At 34.2% G+C, this 21,384-nt stretch overlaps 1 protein-coding gene across 10 annotated transcripts in view; it reads right to left on the reverse strand.

Moving 5' to 3' along the window:
* Window positions 1-21,384, reverse strand: part of Mast2 (microtubule associated serine/threonine kinase 2) — a 181,613-nt gene that overhangs the window by 109,126 nt on the left and 51,103 nt on the right. For 9 of the 10 annotated variants that reach the window (XM_046468728.2, XM_046468724.2, XM_046468722.2 and 6 more), the window contains exon 4: window positions 1,958-1,989. In XM_046468728.2, the coding sequence (XP_046324684.1) occupies window positions 1,958-1,989 (32 nt within the window). The remainder of the gene's footprint in view (window positions 1-1,957; window positions 1,990-21,384) is intronic. The other variant, XM_046468719.2, reaches the window with a different exon arrangement.

Below are 21,384 nucleotides of genomic sequence, written 5' to 3' on the forward strand. Positions count from 1 at the left end.
TAACTTTGGATAGCATTAAAATTACCAAAAAATTCCTCTAGTTTAAAGCTAACATGACCAAAAATTCTTCCAGTACCAAATATTACTAAGGCTATCCCTTCCCTCCTCTTCCTCCCCAGAATTTCCATTCACTGGAGGCACACGTTCCTACAAGAACTAAGTGCCTCAGGCTTTAATCTATTTCACTTAATCTTAAGGAAAAAATCTCAGAGAGCTTCCAAATAGAGGGAACCAAGTGGAAAAAAAAAAACATCAGAAAGAGTAGGAAAGTGACCAAATACAAATATTTGCTGAATACAATGCTGAAAAGCTATGCCCTCTCAGTTCTAGTTGTGCCTTTACCTTGCTTAGCTTATAGAAGAGTCAGGATGCTTGGAAAACTAGAACTGAAATCCACTCTTTTCTTTTTTTAATATATTTTTGGATGTTGATAAACCTTTATTTTATTCATTTATTTATATGTAGTGCTGAGAATTGAACCCAGTGCCTCACACATGCTAGACAAGCCTACCACCGAGCCACAACTCCAGCCCCAGAAATCCACCCTTAAAACTGAATTTAAAGAAAGAAATGTGCCCCTTAAATAACAATTTATCCAAATTGAATCCATAAGTTTATAAGAATTCTAAAAACAAATTTTAAAATAAAACTAAGTAGGAAGGAACTACCACATAATATTAAGTGATCCTTCTAACAGCTTTAATAAGAAGGAAAAGGAGGGGTCATGACCTTCATGTCATACATAAGGGAACTGACCTTTGAGGAGACAAATGATTTGTTTAGATTTACAAAAGTTGTTAAATGATATAGCCAAGACTGAACCCCCCAAATTTTCTGACTTATAATTAGAGTCTCCTTATATCAAACAACAAAAAGCTTCCATAAACTAGCCAAAAAGGCTTTACAAAAATCTCAGAGAACAATTTAATCATTGGATCGAATCAACCAGATCAAATCAAAATTCTGAAATGAAATTAACAGAAAGAATTACTATGTGTTTCATACACTTAATAAAACCACATGATGCATACACAAAGTACACTTCATAAAAAAGTATGAATATCACTGTGTCTTATTCCTTAATTATATCATATGTTTCTCCTTGAGGAAAAGTTGTCTTATAAAAGCTCTCTTTTCTTAGTATTTCCCAAACTTAGCTTTTAGTAAATCATGATGGGTCTGAGTATATGGTATAAGTTATAAAATACAGGTTGTTCCTGGCCTCAACATGGAGAGCATAATTCAGTAAGTTCACATTCTGGTTTTTTGTTTGTTTGTTTGTTTGTTTTTGTAGTGTTGAAGGTTGAACCCAGGGCCTCACACAAGCTCTGTCTCAAAGCTACATTTTTAGCCTTATGTTCTGCTTTTTTAACAAGCATTCTAGATGATTCTGATAGCCAGATCTATAATATTGTTCAAACAGAATTCTTGGAGAAAAAGTAGACCAAGAAAAAATTAAAACCCATGGATATACTATTTTCCAATCTCCCCTAACCACCCTGAAGCCAGAATAAAATACAAAGGTTGGAGACCTACTTCAACCTAATATCCAAACTTAGCTGCCCAACTTGTCAGGGAGATTGGTCTCCCCCTAGGACCATGTTGTGGGACAGATTCTGATAAAAGAGTTTCAATTTTAATATCTTAACCTTCTTATCTTGAGTCTACCAAAACTCAGTAAATCCTCCCAAACAAGAATAAGATTGTGATGAAAGCTTACCCAAAATTCTGGCAAAAAATAAGAAAGAGGAGGGGATTGAAGGTGAAGAAGGATAGGAAAGAGAGGAAGCTCTGACCAGCTGGTCCATTGACTTTCCTGTCCTTGATAGAAATCAAATAAAAAACTAATTTTTTGAGTAGAATTTTTCCAAGGGATACTGAGAACAGTTCTTAAGAGGGATTCCTAAGCAGGAGATCATCATAATCACAATCATAATGGTAAAAATCATCTACTTACAAGCTGCCTCTTCTTGGAAGGCTCAACTCCTTCTGAAAAACAAAACACAGACAAGTTAGACAGAAACAGGGCCCTGAGTCCTGTAGGTCTGCCTAAATGTCCTAGGGTTGTCATAATAAAGGCAAAGACTAAATATTTCTAAACAATAACCTCTCCCTTTGTCTCTAAAAGGTCAGTGAAAACAAAAATGTCCGGATTATCTCTTTATTCTTCCTTCCTAAAAGGAATGTCTCTTAGAATACTTGCAATATTTTTCCCACTAGATGGAACCATCTCTCCAGTGTAGATTCTCTTTCCCAAGAACTGCTCATGAACTGTAAAGGATTCATATTATTAACAGCAGGGACATGAAAGAAATGAAATGGGATTGGGAGAAGGGGAAGAGTTAATTCAAAAATATTTAGACAAACAAGAATAGAAAATATATAACAAAAAGATGATTAGCACTGGCATAAAAAAAAAAAAAAACTAACTCTTACAGCTTGGGGCCCTTGTGTCTTGCTTTCCTAAAGCTCACTCACCAGTCCCCTCTTAACAACTATTATTAATTTGTTGCTTATTTTTTCCTTAACATAAGGATCAGAGTTCATACCATTTACCATATATATTCATAAATAATTATTAGTACTATTTTGCATATTTTAAAATTATATATACATGGTTTCATATTAAATGTATTTATCTGTTAACTCAGTGACATTAGTCAACACTACAAAAATTAGTAGACTTGGGCTGGAGATGTGGCTTAATGGTAGAGAAGATGCCTAGCATGCTCAAGACCCTGGGTTTAATTCCTAGCACCACCAAAAAAAATAATGGTAGATTTGCCCATGTGGCTATATTTCACCTGAGTTTCAAAGAGTTTCACCTAATCTTTACAAAGAGTCCTATCTATAAATATGCTAATATTTATTTATCCACTCTTCAATAAATGAGCATTTAATTTTCTTTCAATGTTTTTCTTCTCTATCAAAAACAATACTCTTGTACTCGTTTCCTAGTGCACACATATACAAAGTTTCCTGGAAGCATACACTTAGAGGTAGAACTGCAAAGTCCTAAAGTATCAGATATTCCAAATTGTCTCCCCAAAACCACTGTACCAATTTATACCCCCCAACACTTTACAAGTGTTTTCTTTCCCAGATCTGTCTCCCAAATTCCAAACACTTGGACAACTAATTGTCTACTCAGTATCTCAAGGCCAACAAGTCCAAAAAAGAACTGTTCTTTCCACCAAAAATGACTCCATCTCATAGCCTTTCCTCACCTCAAAAGAGACCAAAACTCTGGACAGCTGTATTTTTTTTTAATCCATCCGTCATTCTTTTTATTTTTTTTTTAAAGAGAGAGAGAGAAAGAGAGTTTTAATATTTATTTTTTAGTTTTTGGTGGACACAACATCTTTTATTTTTATTTTATGTGGTGCTAAGGATCGAACCCAGAGCCCCGCTCATGCCAGGCGAGCGCATTACTGCTTGAGCCACATCCCCAGCCCCCATCCATCATTCTTAAATGCTCTAAGTTTAAAATACATTCAGATTCCAACCATTTCTCACTATCTCCACAGACACATATCTCCATGCTCTTTAACAAAAATTCTGGATCCAGTCATGTTTCAGACATTAGAATTTTAAGGGGGTTTTATTAAAAGTTAATTGTGTGTACATATGTATGTGTGTGGGTGTGCATGTGCACATGTATATACATATATACCTAACACCCCCAACAAGGACTGGGATAGCAACAAAATAAATTACATATATTAAAATTTTTGCAGCAAGATGTATGACAGTCACAATAAATGTGATAAAACTCTAAGCACAGTTTAATTTTGCTACCAAAAGAATTCAAAGTAAAGTAAGTTTTACCACTAAAGGTGTTAAGAAAAAATACTGTTGGCTTTTGGTATTGAATCTAAGCCACCATGGTCTCTTCTCTGCCCTCTCAACAATCTCCTAACTGGTATCTCATTTCTTCTTCAGTCATTGACCCTCTATAGTTTACGCTCAACACTGAGAGTGATCCTTCTTTTTTAAAAGTGGGAATTTTAATATAATTTTATATAATAGTTACAATAACTTCTAAGGGTTCAGAACTTGATTGGTGGAGCTGAGAGAGTGTTTAAGCATATATGGTAGTCTATGTTACCCACAGTTTCATTTTTAAAATTTTTTTATTTATATATGACAACGGAATGCATTACAATTCATATTACACATATAGAGCACAAATTTTTCATAACTCTGGTTGTATACAAAGTATATTCACACCAATTCATGTCTTCATACATGTACTTTGGATAATGATGTCCATCACATTCCACCATCATTTCTAACCCCAGGCCCCCTCTCTTCCCCTCCTACCCCTCTGCCCTATCTAGAGTTCTTCTATTCCTCCCATGCTCCCCCCTCTCTACCCCACTATGAATCAGCCTCCTTATTTCAGAGAAAAACTTCGGCATTTGTTTTTCTGGGATTGGCTAACTTCACTTAGCATTATCTTCCCTAACTCCATCCATTTACCTGCAAATGCCATGATTTTATTCTCTTTTATTGCTGAGTAATATTCCATTGTGTATATATGCCACATTTCCTTTTCCCATTCATCTGTTGATAGACACCTAGGCTAGCTCCTTAACTTAGATATTGTGAACTGTACTGCTATAAACATAGATATGCATGAGTTGAAATTACTTGGTTACAGGCAAATATATGTTTATTTTTATAACAAACTACCAGGTCTGTTTCTAAAGTTCTCAGACCATGTTACATTCCCACTAACAATGCACGAGAGCCAGGTGCAATGGCACACACCTGTAATCCCAGTGGCTCTGGAGGCTGAGGCACTGAGAAACTCAGCAAGACCCTATCTCTAGATAAAATATGAAAAAGGGCTGGGGATGTGTTTCAGTAGTTAAACACCCCTGGGTTCCATCCCCAGTACCAAAAAACAAACAAACAAAAACCCAAATGCACGAGAGTTCCAATTGCTTCAAATTCTAGCTAATACCTGTTACATTCACATTAAAAATAAAAGAATGTTCAATTATTCTTCATGCCAATGAATATAGTCTTTTAGCTATCTGGTAGATGGTAACTCACTGTGGCTTTCTTTAATTTTGCATTTTTCTGATGACTGATGGTACCGAACATAAATCTTCTACTTTTCATGTGCTTACAAACTATCAGTATACATTATCCTATGAAGTACCTTAAAATTTTTTCCCTCTTTTTAATTAGATTCTTTTTATTATTTTTTCATATATGCAAGACACAAGTTCTTTGTCTCATATATTTGTGAATACTTTCTCCCAGTATGTAGTCTATCTTACTGAAGTTGTCTTCTGATAAGCAAAAGTTTTTCATTTTGATGGTCAATTTGTCTCTTTCTCTCTCCCTCTCTCTTTCTCTTTCTTTCTCTCTCTCTGGGAGTGGTGGAATACTAGGAATCGAACCTAGGGGCACTAAACCACTAAGCCATACCCAGCCCTTTTTATTTTAAGACAGTCTCACTAAATTGCTTAGGGCCTTACTAAGTTGTTGAGGCTGGCCTCAAGTTGCTGGGATTACAGGCATGTGCCACCGTGCCCTGACAATTTGTTGTTTTCAAAAAATGGTTAATGCTTTCTGTATAGTATCTAAGAAACTCTATCCACTCCAATGTGACAAAAATATTTTCCAACATTTTATTTCTACAGGGTTTATGGTTTTAGATTTGATTGTCTATGACCTATTTTGAATTAATTTTGAAATAATATGTAGGTGAGCTTAAGGTTCGTTTCTTGTTTGTTTGTTTGTTTGTTTCCATAAAGGCAATCTCTTAATTCAGCACCATTTATTGAAAGTGCTACACTTTCCCTAACAAACTGCTATAGTGCTTTTTTTGAAAATCAAACTATAACAAAATGGTACTTCTGATTCTGTGGCTTTATATTAAGTCTTGAAGTCAAGCTGTGTAGCTCCTTAAATTGTACTTTCTCAAGAGTGCTGAGAATATTCTAGATTCTTTGCATTTGCACATAAATTTTAGAATCAGATCATTAATTTCTACAAGAAAGCCTGCTGTAATATCTCAAAACCATGAACACAGTATTCTCTACTTAGCTCTTCTTTAATGTTTTACAGTTTTTGTGGTTTTTTAAATTTTTAAAAAAATATTTATTTTGTAGTTATAGTTGGACACAATACCTTTATTTTACTTATTTATTTTTATGTGGTGCTGAGGGTCGAACCCCGAGCCTCACATGTGCTAGGTGAGTGGTCTACCACTGAGCCACAACCCCAGCCCTTAAATTTTTTTCTTTTAATGTTTTTTTTTTCAGTTGTTAATAGACCTTTATTTTATGTGCAGGACTGAGAATCAAACCCAGGGCTTCACATGTGCTAGGCAAGTACTCTACCACTGAGCCAAAACCCCAGCCCTGTTTTACAGTTTTTATAAAAGATCTTACACTTTTTAAAACTTATTCCTAAGGACACATTTTTAAAACTATTACAGATTTTAAAAATGTATTTTATTTTCCAATTGTTTGCATGTAGTATACAAATGCTATCAATTTTTATATATTGACAAATGTATTGTTACTTTGTTGAATTCACCATTATATTAATCATAATAACTTTGGTACATTCCTTAGGACTTTTCTATATAAACAATCATTAGGAAGCATTCTACTTCTTTCCATATTCTAGGATTGCCTATAAAATGTTGAATGAAAGTGGTAGACATCCTTGCTTGGTTTCTCATCTGATTTCAGAGGGAAAAAATTCAATATTTTACCACTAAATATTGTATTAGTAGTAGTTTTTTCATAAATAACTTTTATCAGATTGCTAAAGTTCTTTTCTGTTCCCAGTTTGCTTCAAATCTTATCCCTCCCCTACCCCCATGCTAGGAATGGAACCCAGGGCCTCACACATGTAAGACCAGCAGTTTACCACTGAGCTGTTTTGTCAAGTGCTTTCTCTGCATCTACTGAAATGCTCCTATAGTTTTTCTCTTCTGTTAATATGGAGAATTACAGTGATTAATTTTCTAGTATTGAACTCACTTTGCATTTCTGTATTAAACACACCTTCATCAAGTACATTGCTGGATTCTATTTGTTAATACTTCATTAATGATTTCTGTACCTATTTTCACAATGGATAACAGTCTTTGGTTTTTTTAATATATATTTTTTTATTTTGTTTATTTAGTTTTTTTATGTGGTGCTGGGGATCAAACCCAGTGCCTCATGCATGCTAGGCAAGGCTCTACCACTGAGCCACAACCCCAGCCCATCTTTAGTTTTCTATTATAATGAATGTCTTGTCAAATTTTAGTATCACAACAGTGCTGGCCTCCTAAAACTGGCTGGAAGATGTTTCTCTATTTTATGGATGAATCTGTATAAGATGTGTTATTTCTACCTTAAATATTAAGTCTTCACTAATAAAATCATTGAGGTCTGAAAGCTTTCACTTAGGATTTTTGTCTTTATGTAAATAAGACAGGCCTAAGACCTTTCCCTTCTCAAATTGTTCTCCTCCAGTTTTGACATCATATTTATACTATCCTCGTTGTTATGGTTTGGATGTTTGCACCCCCTCCAAAATTCATGTTGAAACTTAATTAAGAGATAGGGTCTCTAGGGGGTGATTAGGTCAGGAGACTCCCTATTTGCCCTTCCATTTTTTGCCCCATGAAGACACAGCAAGAAAGCCTTCACTAGACACCATATGCAAGCATGTTAATCTTAGACTTTCCAGTTTCCAAAACTGTGAGACAATATCTGTTCTTTATAAATTACCCAGTCTTATTCTACACATCATGTACAACCACATAAATGGGAAGTCATACTCCGTGTATGTATCACATATCAAAATACATTCTGCTATCATATATAATTAAAAAGAACAAATAAAAAAATTTAAATAAATAAATTACCCAGTCTTTAGTATTTTGTTATAGTAGCATAAATGGAACAAGACACAAAATGTGTGGAAGGGCTGGAGCTGGGGCTTAGCGGTAGAGCGCTTGCCTTGCCCGTGTGAGGCACTGGATTCGATCCTTAGCACCACATAAAAATAAATAAACAAAATAAAGGTATTGTGTCCATCTACAAATATATATATATATATATATATATATATATATATATATAATTTTTAAAATATGTTGGAAAAATATATTTTCTATTTCTACTTTTTGGAAACAATCTATATAAAACTGGAAATGTTTGTTCTTCAAATCTATATTAACAATTCTGAGGGTTTTTTAAATAGTTTAAATGGGTAAATATTAGATTATACTTTTATACAACAAAAATTCTATTAAAATGCATATGGTACCCCTTTTCAAATCCCTGTATAGCAAGGAAAATGTGCCCATGAAAATGCATCCAGGGGACTCCATCTCTTTATCTTCCTCACCCATTCCTTAAACCTACATTTAACACCCAGGGTTCCAGATTAGTACATTCTGTACCAAGTTCTGTACCATAAAAACATGCCTATGACCTAGTGGAAAAAAATATGTTCTCCAATCAGATAAAGGCAAGCAAGGGGCAATGGTTTCCCAATCCTTCCTCTCCTGAGGAATATTCATAGCAGGTTGGGATGGAAAGCTACACAATCAGGAAGGTGGGATGAATTTACATACTTCCCATTTAGGCAAAAAAACATAAGTTCTCTGACTCATCATCTTCTCTCATAAACCAGACTGGTAATAACTGACAATACATTACAAGGTGAAGCCTGTCCCAGCCTTCTCTGATCTATAAATCTTTCCTTAATGCTCCATATTCTTCATAATCTTCCAATTCACATGCTGAACACATTCAAGCATACCGGACATTGAGATTAAAAAGAAAAAGAAGAAAGAAATCTCCTTAGTTACTACACATTCCTTTTTTGTGGAGGCAGGCAGTATACCAGGGATTGAACTCAGGGGCACTTGACCACTGAGGCACATCCCCAGCCCTATTTTGTATTTTGTTGGGAGAGGGTCTCACTGAGTTGCTTAGCACCTTGCTTTTGCTGAGGCTGGCTTTGAATTCTTGATCCTCCTGCCTCAGCCTCCTGAGCTACTGGGATTACAGGCATGCATCATGGTACTCTTTAATCACTGCCTTATCAGTTGTATTTCCCTTCATAGTCACACTTTGAATTAGTTATTTATATCCACCATCTCCAAATTCTTACTTCCTACTCATTCTTCAACACACTGAAAATACACTTAGACTTTACAACTCTATTTAAACCATACTTGCCAAGTTACCAATGGTTTCCAGATAAAGAACCTCCATGCATTTTTAAGTCTCCATTTATTTTTATTTGATCAGAAGCATCTGACAGTACACACTTCTACCTTTTAAAACATGCTTCATGAAGCCACAACCTCCTGCTTTTTCCTTATCCATGCAAACTACTTAAACAGCTTAATGTTGATTGCTTTTAAAGTTCTGCCCATTCCCTTCTCTAAAAAGGGAGACACATTATCTATTAAGGAAATCCTCTTTAATAATTTTATTAACTGGCCTTTAAAGAACAATTACTCCAAACATAAACATCTTGTCAACTTTGACAGCAAATAAACCTTTCGGTCTTCATAAAAATTTCTTTCCCATATACTATCATTACTACTGCTCTGGACACCGTGGAGGTTCATTTTCGCATATTCACCATTGGGCACGAGCCTCTCTTGAGGTCAGGAGACAAGGCAAAAACCTATGTGTATGCAGTTATGACATCCCTATGAAACTCTAATGTATTTTGTTCTTTTTGACCATTTGCTTATTCCACTAAATACCCATGGCATCACCCTAAGAACAAATTGCAATGATAGAGTGCTTACATTATACAATAATGTTAAGAAATGGAGGCAAAAGTACAAAATATGAGGTTGAGAAAACTAGATTCATATCATAACATACCTGGTATTTCAACTACCTCTAATTGCTTAGTGATAATGATTGTAAAATTCAAATAAAATCATGTATAAAAAAAGTACTTTATTTTATAAATGCTAGGTGAATAGTTCTCATATGAGTTTCAGGAACAGTAAAGACAGTTTGGAGATAGTAACAAGATATTTCTACATGGTGTAAAGAACCCAGGGCTCAGAGTTTACATATATATTTATTTATATATATATAATATATATATATAAATATATATATATATATATTATATATATATATGTAAACATATATATGGGGCTGGAGTTGTGGCTCAGCGGTAGAGCGCTTGCCTTTCATGTGTGAGACCCTGGGTTCGATCCTAAGCAACACATAAAAATAAATAAATAAAAATAAAGATATTGTGTCCAACTACAACTAAAAAATAAATATTAAAAAATAAATAATAAATAAGTGTGTATACACACACACATATATATATATTGTTTAAATATATATATGCACACACACACACACACACACAAACAATGGTTTCTTACTTGCCTCCTTTAATGTCAGTGGTCATCAAGCCTTTCTATACTCCATTTTTCTTTTCTGCACACCCCTATCACACAAGTAGATACCTACTCTATCTCACGGTAATTCCAAGACAACAATGTGAAAATATATTTAAAAGTTTAAGGTTAGACACTATAGATTATCATGAGTGATAAGAAACTGCATTTTTCTAATTTATCTCAGCAGCAACAAAGATCTAATGCCAAAGGATAAAGTGCTATTCTCTAAAAACTAACCACACCCCTGACAACTAACAACCCTCCATCCAAAACCACCAGGAGTATATTATTTTAACGGTCTCCAAAATTCTATTACCATTTTGGATCTCTCAAATTGATGTACTTTGATACTTCCTGCTAAAGATGACACTTCCCAAAAAACTTAAAGTATTATGTGACTATATTTAGCAAAATAAAAGATTTTGGGAACTACATGTAAAAGTACGAAGAAAGCTACACACACTAAATCCTCAAAAAATAAACACTCACTCCCTTTCACGTGCCCATAAAGCAAACTTCTGAAGGTTTTATATAACAAATGAAATATTGCTATTCACACAGACCCATCAGGAATCCCTGCCTATATGTATTACTCACTTATTCACAATGACTAAACCCATAAAATATTTCTAAAGTAAAGACAAAGGCCTCAAGTGTCCAAAGGAGATAACCGCTACCCCCTCAAGTAAAAATGCAAGCCAAGAGTCACAAAGTCACAAGACTGGTGTTTGTGCTTTATGTTCACAGTCACCAGTACAGATGTGGCTGTAGATTAAAGCTATCTTTCCCTGAGGCAATTCCCTCCCTGAGCCCCTCCTCCTACTGTCTATTGAATTCTCACTCATACATATATTCACCCTAGCCATTCCTCTTCTCCCTGCAAATTTTTCCCAGAAAGGAAAAGAACCAGCTCCAAGAAATATAACTCAATCTTCTACTCTACTAGAAATGGATTTTGGAAACAATTAACAAAATCAAAGAAGAACTAAAAGACTATGTATCTTAGATAATTCATATTTAAATCCACGTCATATGACTAATATAAATAACACTGTTGAGTTGAGACTAGGAGTGGAGAACAACATTCTAGGACCTACCAGATATACATTGCTAACACCACCACTGTCAAAAGACAAAATTACAACAAACCTGTTTTAAAGATCAATTTGTCTTTTATTTGATGATTTAAATATGGCTTAAAGACCAATTTTATTTTATTCTAGTATCGGGCAACATCTCATTAGAATAGGTGTTCTGCTGAGCCAAGCAGAGGGATTTGGCTTTCTGGCAGAAAATAAATGGAGAAAGCAAAAAGAAGGAACTAAAAGTAGATTGGTCATTTTAAAAGCCACCTTCTTCATAAAGTTAAAATAGAGGACATTTTTTTTTTTAAATCATTGAGCTACAGTTCAGGTAAATTAGGCCCCCTCCAACTGGCTGTTAGGTTTTTTTGTTTTGGTTTGTTCTAATACTGACCTATTTCAAAGTTCAGTTTGATTACATGGCACTTAAGATGAGTGATCCATGCTGGTTTTGGTCTGCTGGAATCTACTGTGAGTCTAGTCCAAAATTATCACCTCTCAAAAATTTTGCTTAATGCTACCCTATACTTCAGTTTCCCACTAGATTAAAGATAACAAATACTTTTAAACTACTTATGGAATACAATATAAACACAGAAAAGTGCACATAAGCACATAGCTGAAATTTTCCCAAATTGAACACACTAGTACAAACAGCCAGAGCAAAGTAAATAAGTGTTACCATCAATCTAGAAGCTTTCTCAGGCTCCCCCTTCTGATCACTACCTTTACTCCCCAAGAAAACCATCATCTTGATTTCTAACTCTATAGATCAGTTTGGCTATTCTGATATTTTAATGGGAATATACAATATATGACCTTTTGTATGTAGTATTTGTGCTCAACACGTCTAATTCAAATACCAGAAAGCAAAAACTAAATGGAGAAAATTATAATATTTGATGAGAGAATGGCTAAGAGATTCTCAAAATTGATGACAGAAATGAATACACACATATAGGAAGCATAATACATCCCGAGAAGAATTAATGTTTTAAAAATCTAGCCAGGTATGGTGGTACACTACTGTAACACCAGCAACTCAGGAGTCTGAAGCAGGAGGATTTTAAATTCAAAGTCAGCCTGAACAACCTTACCAAGACTCTGTTTCAAAATAAAAATTAACAAGGGCTGGGTATGTAGCTCAATATGGAACCAGAGTGCCCCTTGTTCCATCCTGAGTACTAAACACACACACACACACACACACACACACACAAACTAGACCAGGTAGGTAATAGAAATACTGAAAAACACCAAAGAAAAAAGAACTTTAATAAGTCTAAGATTCAGAAGCTTCAAAGGAATGACAATTACACTGGCAATACATTTCTCAATAGTAATGATGGAAATAAAGGATAGCTGAATAATATGTTTAGTAAAGTGTAAGAAAAATGGCTACTATTATAAAACCATATACACAGACAAAATATCTGTCAAGATCAAAGGCAACATAAAGACATGTAAATAAATAAAGCATTTACTACCACAAACCTATACTAAAAGAATGTCTAAATGATATATTTTAAGAAGAAAAATATTCCCAGAAGGAAAGTCTAAAATCTAAAAATAAATGTTGAGCTAGAAACTGGTAAACATGCAAAAATCTCAATTAAAAAATGACTATATAAAATAGTAATAATAGAAATATCTAATATATGACATTTCTTTTAGGAAAAAAACTAAAATATGGGTCATAAATAGCATGTAAATCTAGAAGTAAAGAGTCCTGTGTTATTAAGGAAAGGTTGAAATTTTAAATTTGGTCTAGCATACCACTAGATTTAGAAATGAAAAATAAGAAAATGGGCTCTATCAGTATTTTTAAATTATAATAAAAATGGTGATTGGGGGACAATAAGGCATAGAAATGTGGCACATGAAAGACAAGACATAATATATATGGCAGGAACAAGTTCAAACTTAACATTATTTATAATAAATATAAAAAGACAATTTTACAAAAAACTTATCGTAATCCACCTGCAAAAGATACACCAAAAACAAAATGATATGAAAAAGCTGAAAGAAAGAGATAGCTGGTTTGTAGAAAACTAACAAAAAAGACAAAGTTCTGTTGATATTGATCATGAAACAAAAGTATAAACACCCAATACTAGAAATATGAAAGGAATATGAGAATAAATTCAGCAAAGTATGAAGAACAGATGAGCCCAAAGTGCAAACAAATAATATAAAACAATTTTTTCTCAAGATAAAATGGACAAGGGACTGGGGATGTGGCTCAGCAGCAGAGCACTCGCCTAGCATGTGTAAGGCCCTGGGTTCGATCCTCAGCACCACATAAAAATAAATAAATCAAATAAAGGTACTGTGTCCAACCATAACTAAAAAATATTTTAAAAAAAGATAAAATGGACAAATTCCTAAAAATACATTCCTTACCAAAACTATTTCAAGATGAAAACCAGGAAATGTATATATTATATCCACGGCCATTTTACAAAACTGAATAATACATTTAGGCCTAAGTTGGGTTTAACCCCCAAATGCATAAGTTTTCACACAATAGAGAGGGAAGGCTAAAAAAGAAGTTCTTCAAGTGAGACATAAATGTTTCAAACTCAAATGCCTTCATGTCACAGGCAGGACCCGGGTCCATCTTCAGCACCACAAAAAAATAAAGGCATTGTATTGTGTCCATCTACACCTAAAAAAATAAATATTAAAAAAAAAACCTAAACTAATGAAACCTACACTTAAAAGCAACATCAACTGAATAAATTTAGCCACATTTAAAGTTACTAAAATAAAACTTCATGCTAATTTTGAAATACAACAAATATGGAAGAAAATTCTTATTTGTATATGAAGAATGCTGTTTTTCTTATTATTGTTTGGTTTATTTACATTGAACTTATGTCACTATATAATAGTAAGGATAAAGCCTAATTTTCTCCCAATAGTTAATTATCCCAATAATTCCATCATAATTTTTGAGTAATTTTTCCTCCCTTCATTGATGTCTTCTTTCACATGTTAAATTATTAAATAAACTAGTCTATTTCTAGCCTACTATTATTATCACTACATTTATTTTGTACCAAAATTACAGTGATCTAGTTGTTTTGCTTTAATTTAGGTTCAAATTAGCTGATCTGGTAAAAGCTACCTTCACCTAAGCTAGATTTATTTTTTTTATTTTTTAACATCTTTATAATACTGTTATCTTTAACATCACACATAATACATCTTTCCTTCTATGTTCTCAAAATATTTTATAGTTTCCATCAGGTGGAATGGCACATGCCTGTAATCCCAAGGTCTCTTTTTGGCTGAAGCAAGAGGATTCCAAGGTCAGTTTCAGCAATGTAGCCAGACCCTATCTCAAAATAAAAAGGGCTGCATAAGCACAATTCACAATAGCTAGACTGTGGAGCCAACCTAGATGTCCTTCAATGGATGAATGGATAAAAAAAAAAAATGTGGCATTTATACACAATGGAATATTACTCAGCACTAAAAAATAACAAGATCATGGCATTTGCAGGGAAATGGATGGCAGTAGAGCAGATTATGCTAAGTGAAGTTAGCCAATCCCAAAAAAACAAATGCCGAATGTCTTCTCTGATATAAGGGAGGTGACTCAAAATGGAGTAAGGAGGAAGAGCATGAGAAGAAAATTACCTCTAGATAGGGAAGAGAGGTGGGAGGGAAAAGGAAGGAGAAGGGGAATTGCATGGAAGAGGGAAGGAGACCCCTTCGTTATACAAAATACAGGTATGACGATGTGAGGGGGAAAAAAAAAGAAGTGTGTCACATTAGATTGGGTAGGGAGAGTGATGGGAGGGGAGAGGAGGGGAGGGAAGGGGGGAATGGAAGGACTGCAAAATAAAATAGACATTATTATTGCTGTGGGTATATACGTGACTGCATGACCAATGTAATTCTGCATTGTACACTCAGAAAATGAGAAATTATATCCCATCTGATTCAAATGTATGATATGTCAAAAAAAAAAGGCTGCATGTATAGCTCAGTGGCAAAGCACCCTTGGTTCTCAATCCACAGTACCAAAGAGAGTGTGTGTGTGTGTGTGTGTGTGTGTGTGTGTGTTAATATTTATCATTAAAGTTATTTTTGGTGTTGGGGGAATTTTGTTGCTAATATGGGCAAAATATCTTCTTCTATTTTCTGATTGCATATTCCTGGCAAATTAGAATTCAATTAGTTTCTTGATATTGTTCCTGGTTATTTTTCTAAGACATTTTTATTCTAATAGCTTTTTAGTTGGTTCCTTTGGTGTTTCTAGATAAACAGTTATCACAATGTTAACAACAAATATTTCTTTATCTTTCTTTTTTGGGAGGTGGGGGTGTAATAGGGACTGAACTCAGGGGCAGTTTGTTGCTGAACTACATCCTCAGCTGTTTATTTTTTATTCTGAGACAAGGTGTCACCAAGTTGTTTAGGGCCTAAGTTGTTAAGGCTGATCTCAAACTTGGGCTCCACCTACCTCAGCCTCCTGAGTCATTGGGATTATAGGCATGCACCAGTGAGCCCAGCAACAAATATTATTTCTTTTAACCTAGTATTCAGTATCTTTTTTATTTTTTATTTATTACATTGTCCAGAAATAATAATAATTGTCATTATTACATCAATAATTACATTACTGGATAATGTAATGTAGTAGTAGTAGTAGTAGTAGTGGTGGGGGTTGAACCCAGGGCCTTGTGTATGCTAGGCAAGCATGCTACCACTGTGCTATATCTCCAGCCATGTTCAGAACTTTTAAAACTTTATAAAATAATATAATAACATCTCCTTTATTTTTTGTTTTTGTTTCATTCATGCATTCAACAAACACAGCTTTGCACCCAGCTCTGTTCTGTTCACTAGAGAGAAAATGGCAAACAAAACAGACAAGGTCCTGCTCTTATGGAACTTACAAATGTGCTGTTTACTAAATTTCCATTTCCAAAGAAATCTGGTAAAGAAAGTTGGAGGGATCAAAGCAGGTTTCATGGTTGGCTGATTTTCTGGGAAATTTCTAGGAAGTTTAGAAATTCTATCTCACAAAAAAAAAAAAAAAGAAAAGAAATTCTATCTCACCAAAAAGCAATTAGACCCAAATATTTGAATTTTCAACTTCTAATATGAAGTTACCCAGTAGATCCCCTATATGAGTAAGCATACATTAGCTTTTCCATGTTTATGTATATTAATCTAAAATTTACTTTTTAAGTTTTATATTGTAGTTTACTTATAATCTAAACTGTGGATTTTCAAGCATACTTCTATTTCAAAATGTTCTGGTCTTCTGGAAAATAAGCCATAAAGTAATTTTTAAAAAATTAAAAGTATAGCTTCAGGAAAGCACCCTCTAGTACTATGTAATCTAGGAGTTTGGCACTCCCACTAGAAAGAAACAGACTCAAGAGGAAGGACATCAGTGAACAGGGTAGCAGACGCTGAAAACTGAGTCAGTCACTATAGGAAGAAATGATCGATTTAACACAAAACAGCACAATAATTAAAAATATTCCCCATCAGACAAATAGGATTTCATTTCTGAATCCTGGCAACTAAATAGAAATAAATAGGCAATGTAATTAAAAGAGCTAATAGAACCAGCCATTTTTAATTATTAGCAGCTACTTGGACACATATCACTATTTATGTGAGGTCTTATGAGCATTTTATAAGTACTTCCCAAACTCCCCCCAACAAATCAAGGAAAAAAGCTCATCAAACCAGTCATAGTAATAGAAGAAATAATGTAAGGAATAGTTTATCATATTGACTTTTAAAGTCCAAAGCACACTGGACAATTGCTAAAGAGTTAGTGAACTTTGAATGTTTATAATAACATTAATAAGAAATACAAATCATAACTATAAATATCATAATTTATTTCAATTTATGTTTTGTTTAAGTTTACTAATATATTCTTTCTTAGCACTTAAAAAAACACAAAATAACGTTAATTCATGGCAATTAAAAAGACCCTAGGTGCTTTACAAAAAGAGAACTTTAGAAATAACAAAAAAATAGGGGCTGGGGCTGTAGCTCAGTGGTAGAGCGCTTGCCTCACATGTGTGAGGGGCTGGGTTCATTCCTCAGCACCACATAAAAACAAACAAATAAAAAAATAAAAATATTTTTTAAAAAAAGAAATAACAAATAAATAGACCAAAAACAAAAGGAGGAGCTATATTGCCTGACTAAATCTTCACAGTTTAATTAACTCAGTGTTTTATACTGGAATCTTTATCATGTCAATTCTCAAAAACAGTCAGTGATATACTAAATAGAAGCTGGCTTATTCTTTACAAAGAAGACTAAGGCAAGATGATCTAATTTACAAAGCATGAAAAAAAATCATCAAATTTAAAAAACTTAGCATGTGTTCTTTTAGTACTAAGAGTATTCATTAAAATTCAGTTGAAAGTTATCTATCAGTCTATTCCTCCTTATTATTATACCTTACTTAGCCTCTTCTTGTGCCAAATTACTTCTAAGACTTAAGGAGTATATAGATGGATGGACAGACTATATATATATATATATATATATATATATATATATATATATATATACATATATATATATATAATGTGATAATTTTAGAAAAGTTTTTAAAATTATATGTAGAATCAAATAAATGCCATATGTATATATATGTCACTTAATAGGCATAGGCATTGTAGTCAGGGACAGAATATGTTTACTGTAAATAATCTGTCGGCAATTTTGTCTAATGCTCAAAATTAGGCTTGCATCCCATATAGGTCTAATTTAATGGTCCGCTCACTTGATACAACATAAGGAAGCCCAGGCAGTATTTTTCCATCAAAGTAACAAAATCTTAGACAAATTCTCTAATTATAACTGTATATGATAGGATAAAGAGGAACTTAGTGGCACTTCACCCTACCTCCTGCCTCAAATGAACTAAACGAAATTGCAACAATATGTTCAATACATTTTCAAGACAATAAAAAGGAGATCAGTCTTTTACTCACCTGTAATCCTCTCCTCCGCAGAATACTGGAATCATCCATAACAGATATTAGACAAAAAAAGCCACTCCCCAGACAGTCAACTAGTAGTGCCTTAGTGCCTATTTAAATGCTGAAGAAAGAGGCAAACTGTCCATTCAGCACATCAGGCTGTGCCCACTAATCCGCTACTCCACTATACCAGGCTAGCACCAGTACACAATCACTGCCTCACATCAGAGCCACGTCTTCCTTCACAGGAGATACAGAAAGACCCCATCAGAATCACTGCCCAAAATAGGGGAAACACTTTGCATTTGTTTTTCTTTTCCATACATATGGCTTTGGCTAGAATATTTCAAAATACTAAGAAAAGAACAAAGATCTCTGAGGGCGGGGGAAGAATTCCAATCTTTGATATCCTGATTTCACTGCTTATTTAAAAAGGCTGGCAAACAAAACAACAGAGTCTCCACCTACAGCTACTAAGCTTATAAAATCCATGTCACGTCTTCCTTTCCAAAACAAAACCATTCCACATACGTTTTCTTAAAAAATAACAATTCTTCCGAAATACAGAAAAACATATTATTCTGATGCCTGTTTTTAGACTCAAACCGATATAAAACCAGTTATTGTTTTGATTAAGTCGGCAAAATTCCTTTCATCCTTTGTACAGACAAAGCAAATGTCAGATTCTTTCGATATTGTCACAAGCTCTTTTGTTTCTTTACTGCTAGACACGCTGGTCCTCACATCTTGGACAGTCCCAAAAGCCTCTTTCTTCAGGAGCTTGGATCATTGCTAAGGTCGGTTTGGCTGCTCTTTTATGTCCTTAGAGGAGGCTAGTACACGTGTTGTGAGTTCTGAGCATGGAGGAATTCATTCATCTATTCACTGCTGACGGTGCTGTCACAGGAAACACAACCCATTCCACCAGACTTCTAAAAGGGCACAGCATGAAAAAGCCTAGTTTCACTCAACCTTCAGTCATCTCAAACTGTTTCTTTGGCCACTGGCTACCATTTTCAAAGTAGGACTTCAGCTAAGTTTAAAGATGTTTGTCTCTTAATTCATGGTTCAAAAATAGGTAGTTTTTTAATATTTCAAGAGAAAAAGGTTAGCTCTCATACTATGATTCTATCACTTAAACATCCATAAGCCATGTTTCTACTTTCCAACTTTATAGTAATTGTCTTACTTTCTAGAATCCTAGCAAGCACCAGGGAAAGGTGATGCAAGTTGGTGATTTTTTTCTAAAAAAGAAAAATTGTTAATACGGCAGCACAGTGTTTTTGGGAATAGGATTATATACATTATCTTCTAATTCACAATCATTATTCATCAATCTATAGGACATGATGCAAAAATTATCAATTCTGCAAAAGATTCCAAGAAATATTAATCCAAATTTCCAAATTTGACAGAAAAAGATATGTATAAGAACCCTGAATCAGCCTGTTATATTCCCTAAGAAGTAAATACAGCAGTAACTATGGGTCAGATTTGGTGTGTATGCAAGAAGAAAAGCTGCCCCTTTTAAAATTATGACAGCTGCAACCAATGGTCTGGGACTTGAAGGAAGGCCTATTTACAAGATCTTTTTCTGGTCTTTACAATTGACTATAGTCACGAGAGCTAGCCATATTGTTGAAAATAGCACAGAAAGCAAGACCCATCTCCCTTTCTTTCAGCAGAAACTTTTTAATCCTTAGCATAACCAGTGTGGTCTTTCATTGTGAGAGCTAATAAATCCACATCTCCCTGGACTCCTTCCTCCATCTGCTGCTTTAAACAACTAACGGCTGGATTATGTCTATGGGGAAAACAAACACAAGACCTGAACAGACAGACAGTTTGCATAGGGTATGCTACATAGTATAATTAGTGACTGCAAAGTCACAGGCTTTTAAAGCCATAGAACCTCTATATCAAGATAATTTTATTAACTAAAACATATATATCAGCAGAGAAAAGCAGGAGTAGTCTCTAATTCATTCAACCCTATAATCAGTAGAAATACTTAAAATGGTACATTTTCAAAAGCCATGCAGACCAGGGATTCAAAATTCAAACTATTCATCTACTAATTCAGAAATCATTTATTATGCCAACCACTAAGATGGAACGGGGAAGGATTACCAAAATCAATAATACACACAAACAGATAATTCTATCCTAGAAGAGATTAAATCCAATGAGAAAACCAAATACAAACAATTAATGATGATGCAATGCAATGCAAGAGGTTCCACATCAAAGGTATGCAAAGTATTAACAAGAGGGCTCCATTTGTTACTTTGGGAAAACTGGAGAAAAGTTTCCAGGGAAATGCCATCTGTCACTGTAATCAAATTTACAGATTATCAACCCTTGGCCAAGACAGGTTCCCTTTCCTAAAGTGTTATGCACATCTTAAAAATCTTCCACCAGTCCTCACTATCTAAAAAAACAAGTTCAAAAAAGAAAACACTTCTCCCCTTGGCATTCAAGACACCCATAACACAGAACTAACAGATTTTATCTTCACTACCTCACTGTAAATTAGCTTTGCAATCAGAAAGAACAATGTACTGTTTCCTGAACATTATCCCATCTTTCCTCACCTCAAATCCTTTGTGATTAAGCAGGAAATACAGCCATCTACTTTATAAGGTTGCTAGGAAGAGTCATTTAGAAGACATTTCAATGCATCTTCACATTACCTTTTTCAGTATCTCTGACAGAGTAGTATGTTCCCAAACTTTCCTGCACAACCTGGACTATTTAGACTCATATTTTGTTCTTAAAAATTCATACAAATTTTGCATTCTTCTAATATGGTAAATCTTTAATATTAAAATAATATTTGTAAGTACTGACCAAATTGCAGGAGACTGAGAAAAGTTAAAAGAGGGATAAGGAGGAGAATCCAGATCGC

Source organism: Marmota monax, unplaced genomic scaffold (assembly GCF_021218885.2).
Source record: "Marmota monax isolate L192 unplaced genomic scaffold, Marmota_monax_Labrador192_F-V1.1 WCK01_AAM20220418_F8-fsc00008, whole genome shotgun sequence".
Taxonomy (NCBI): Eukaryota; Metazoa; Chordata; class Mammalia; order Rodentia; family Sciuridae; genus Marmota; species Marmota monax.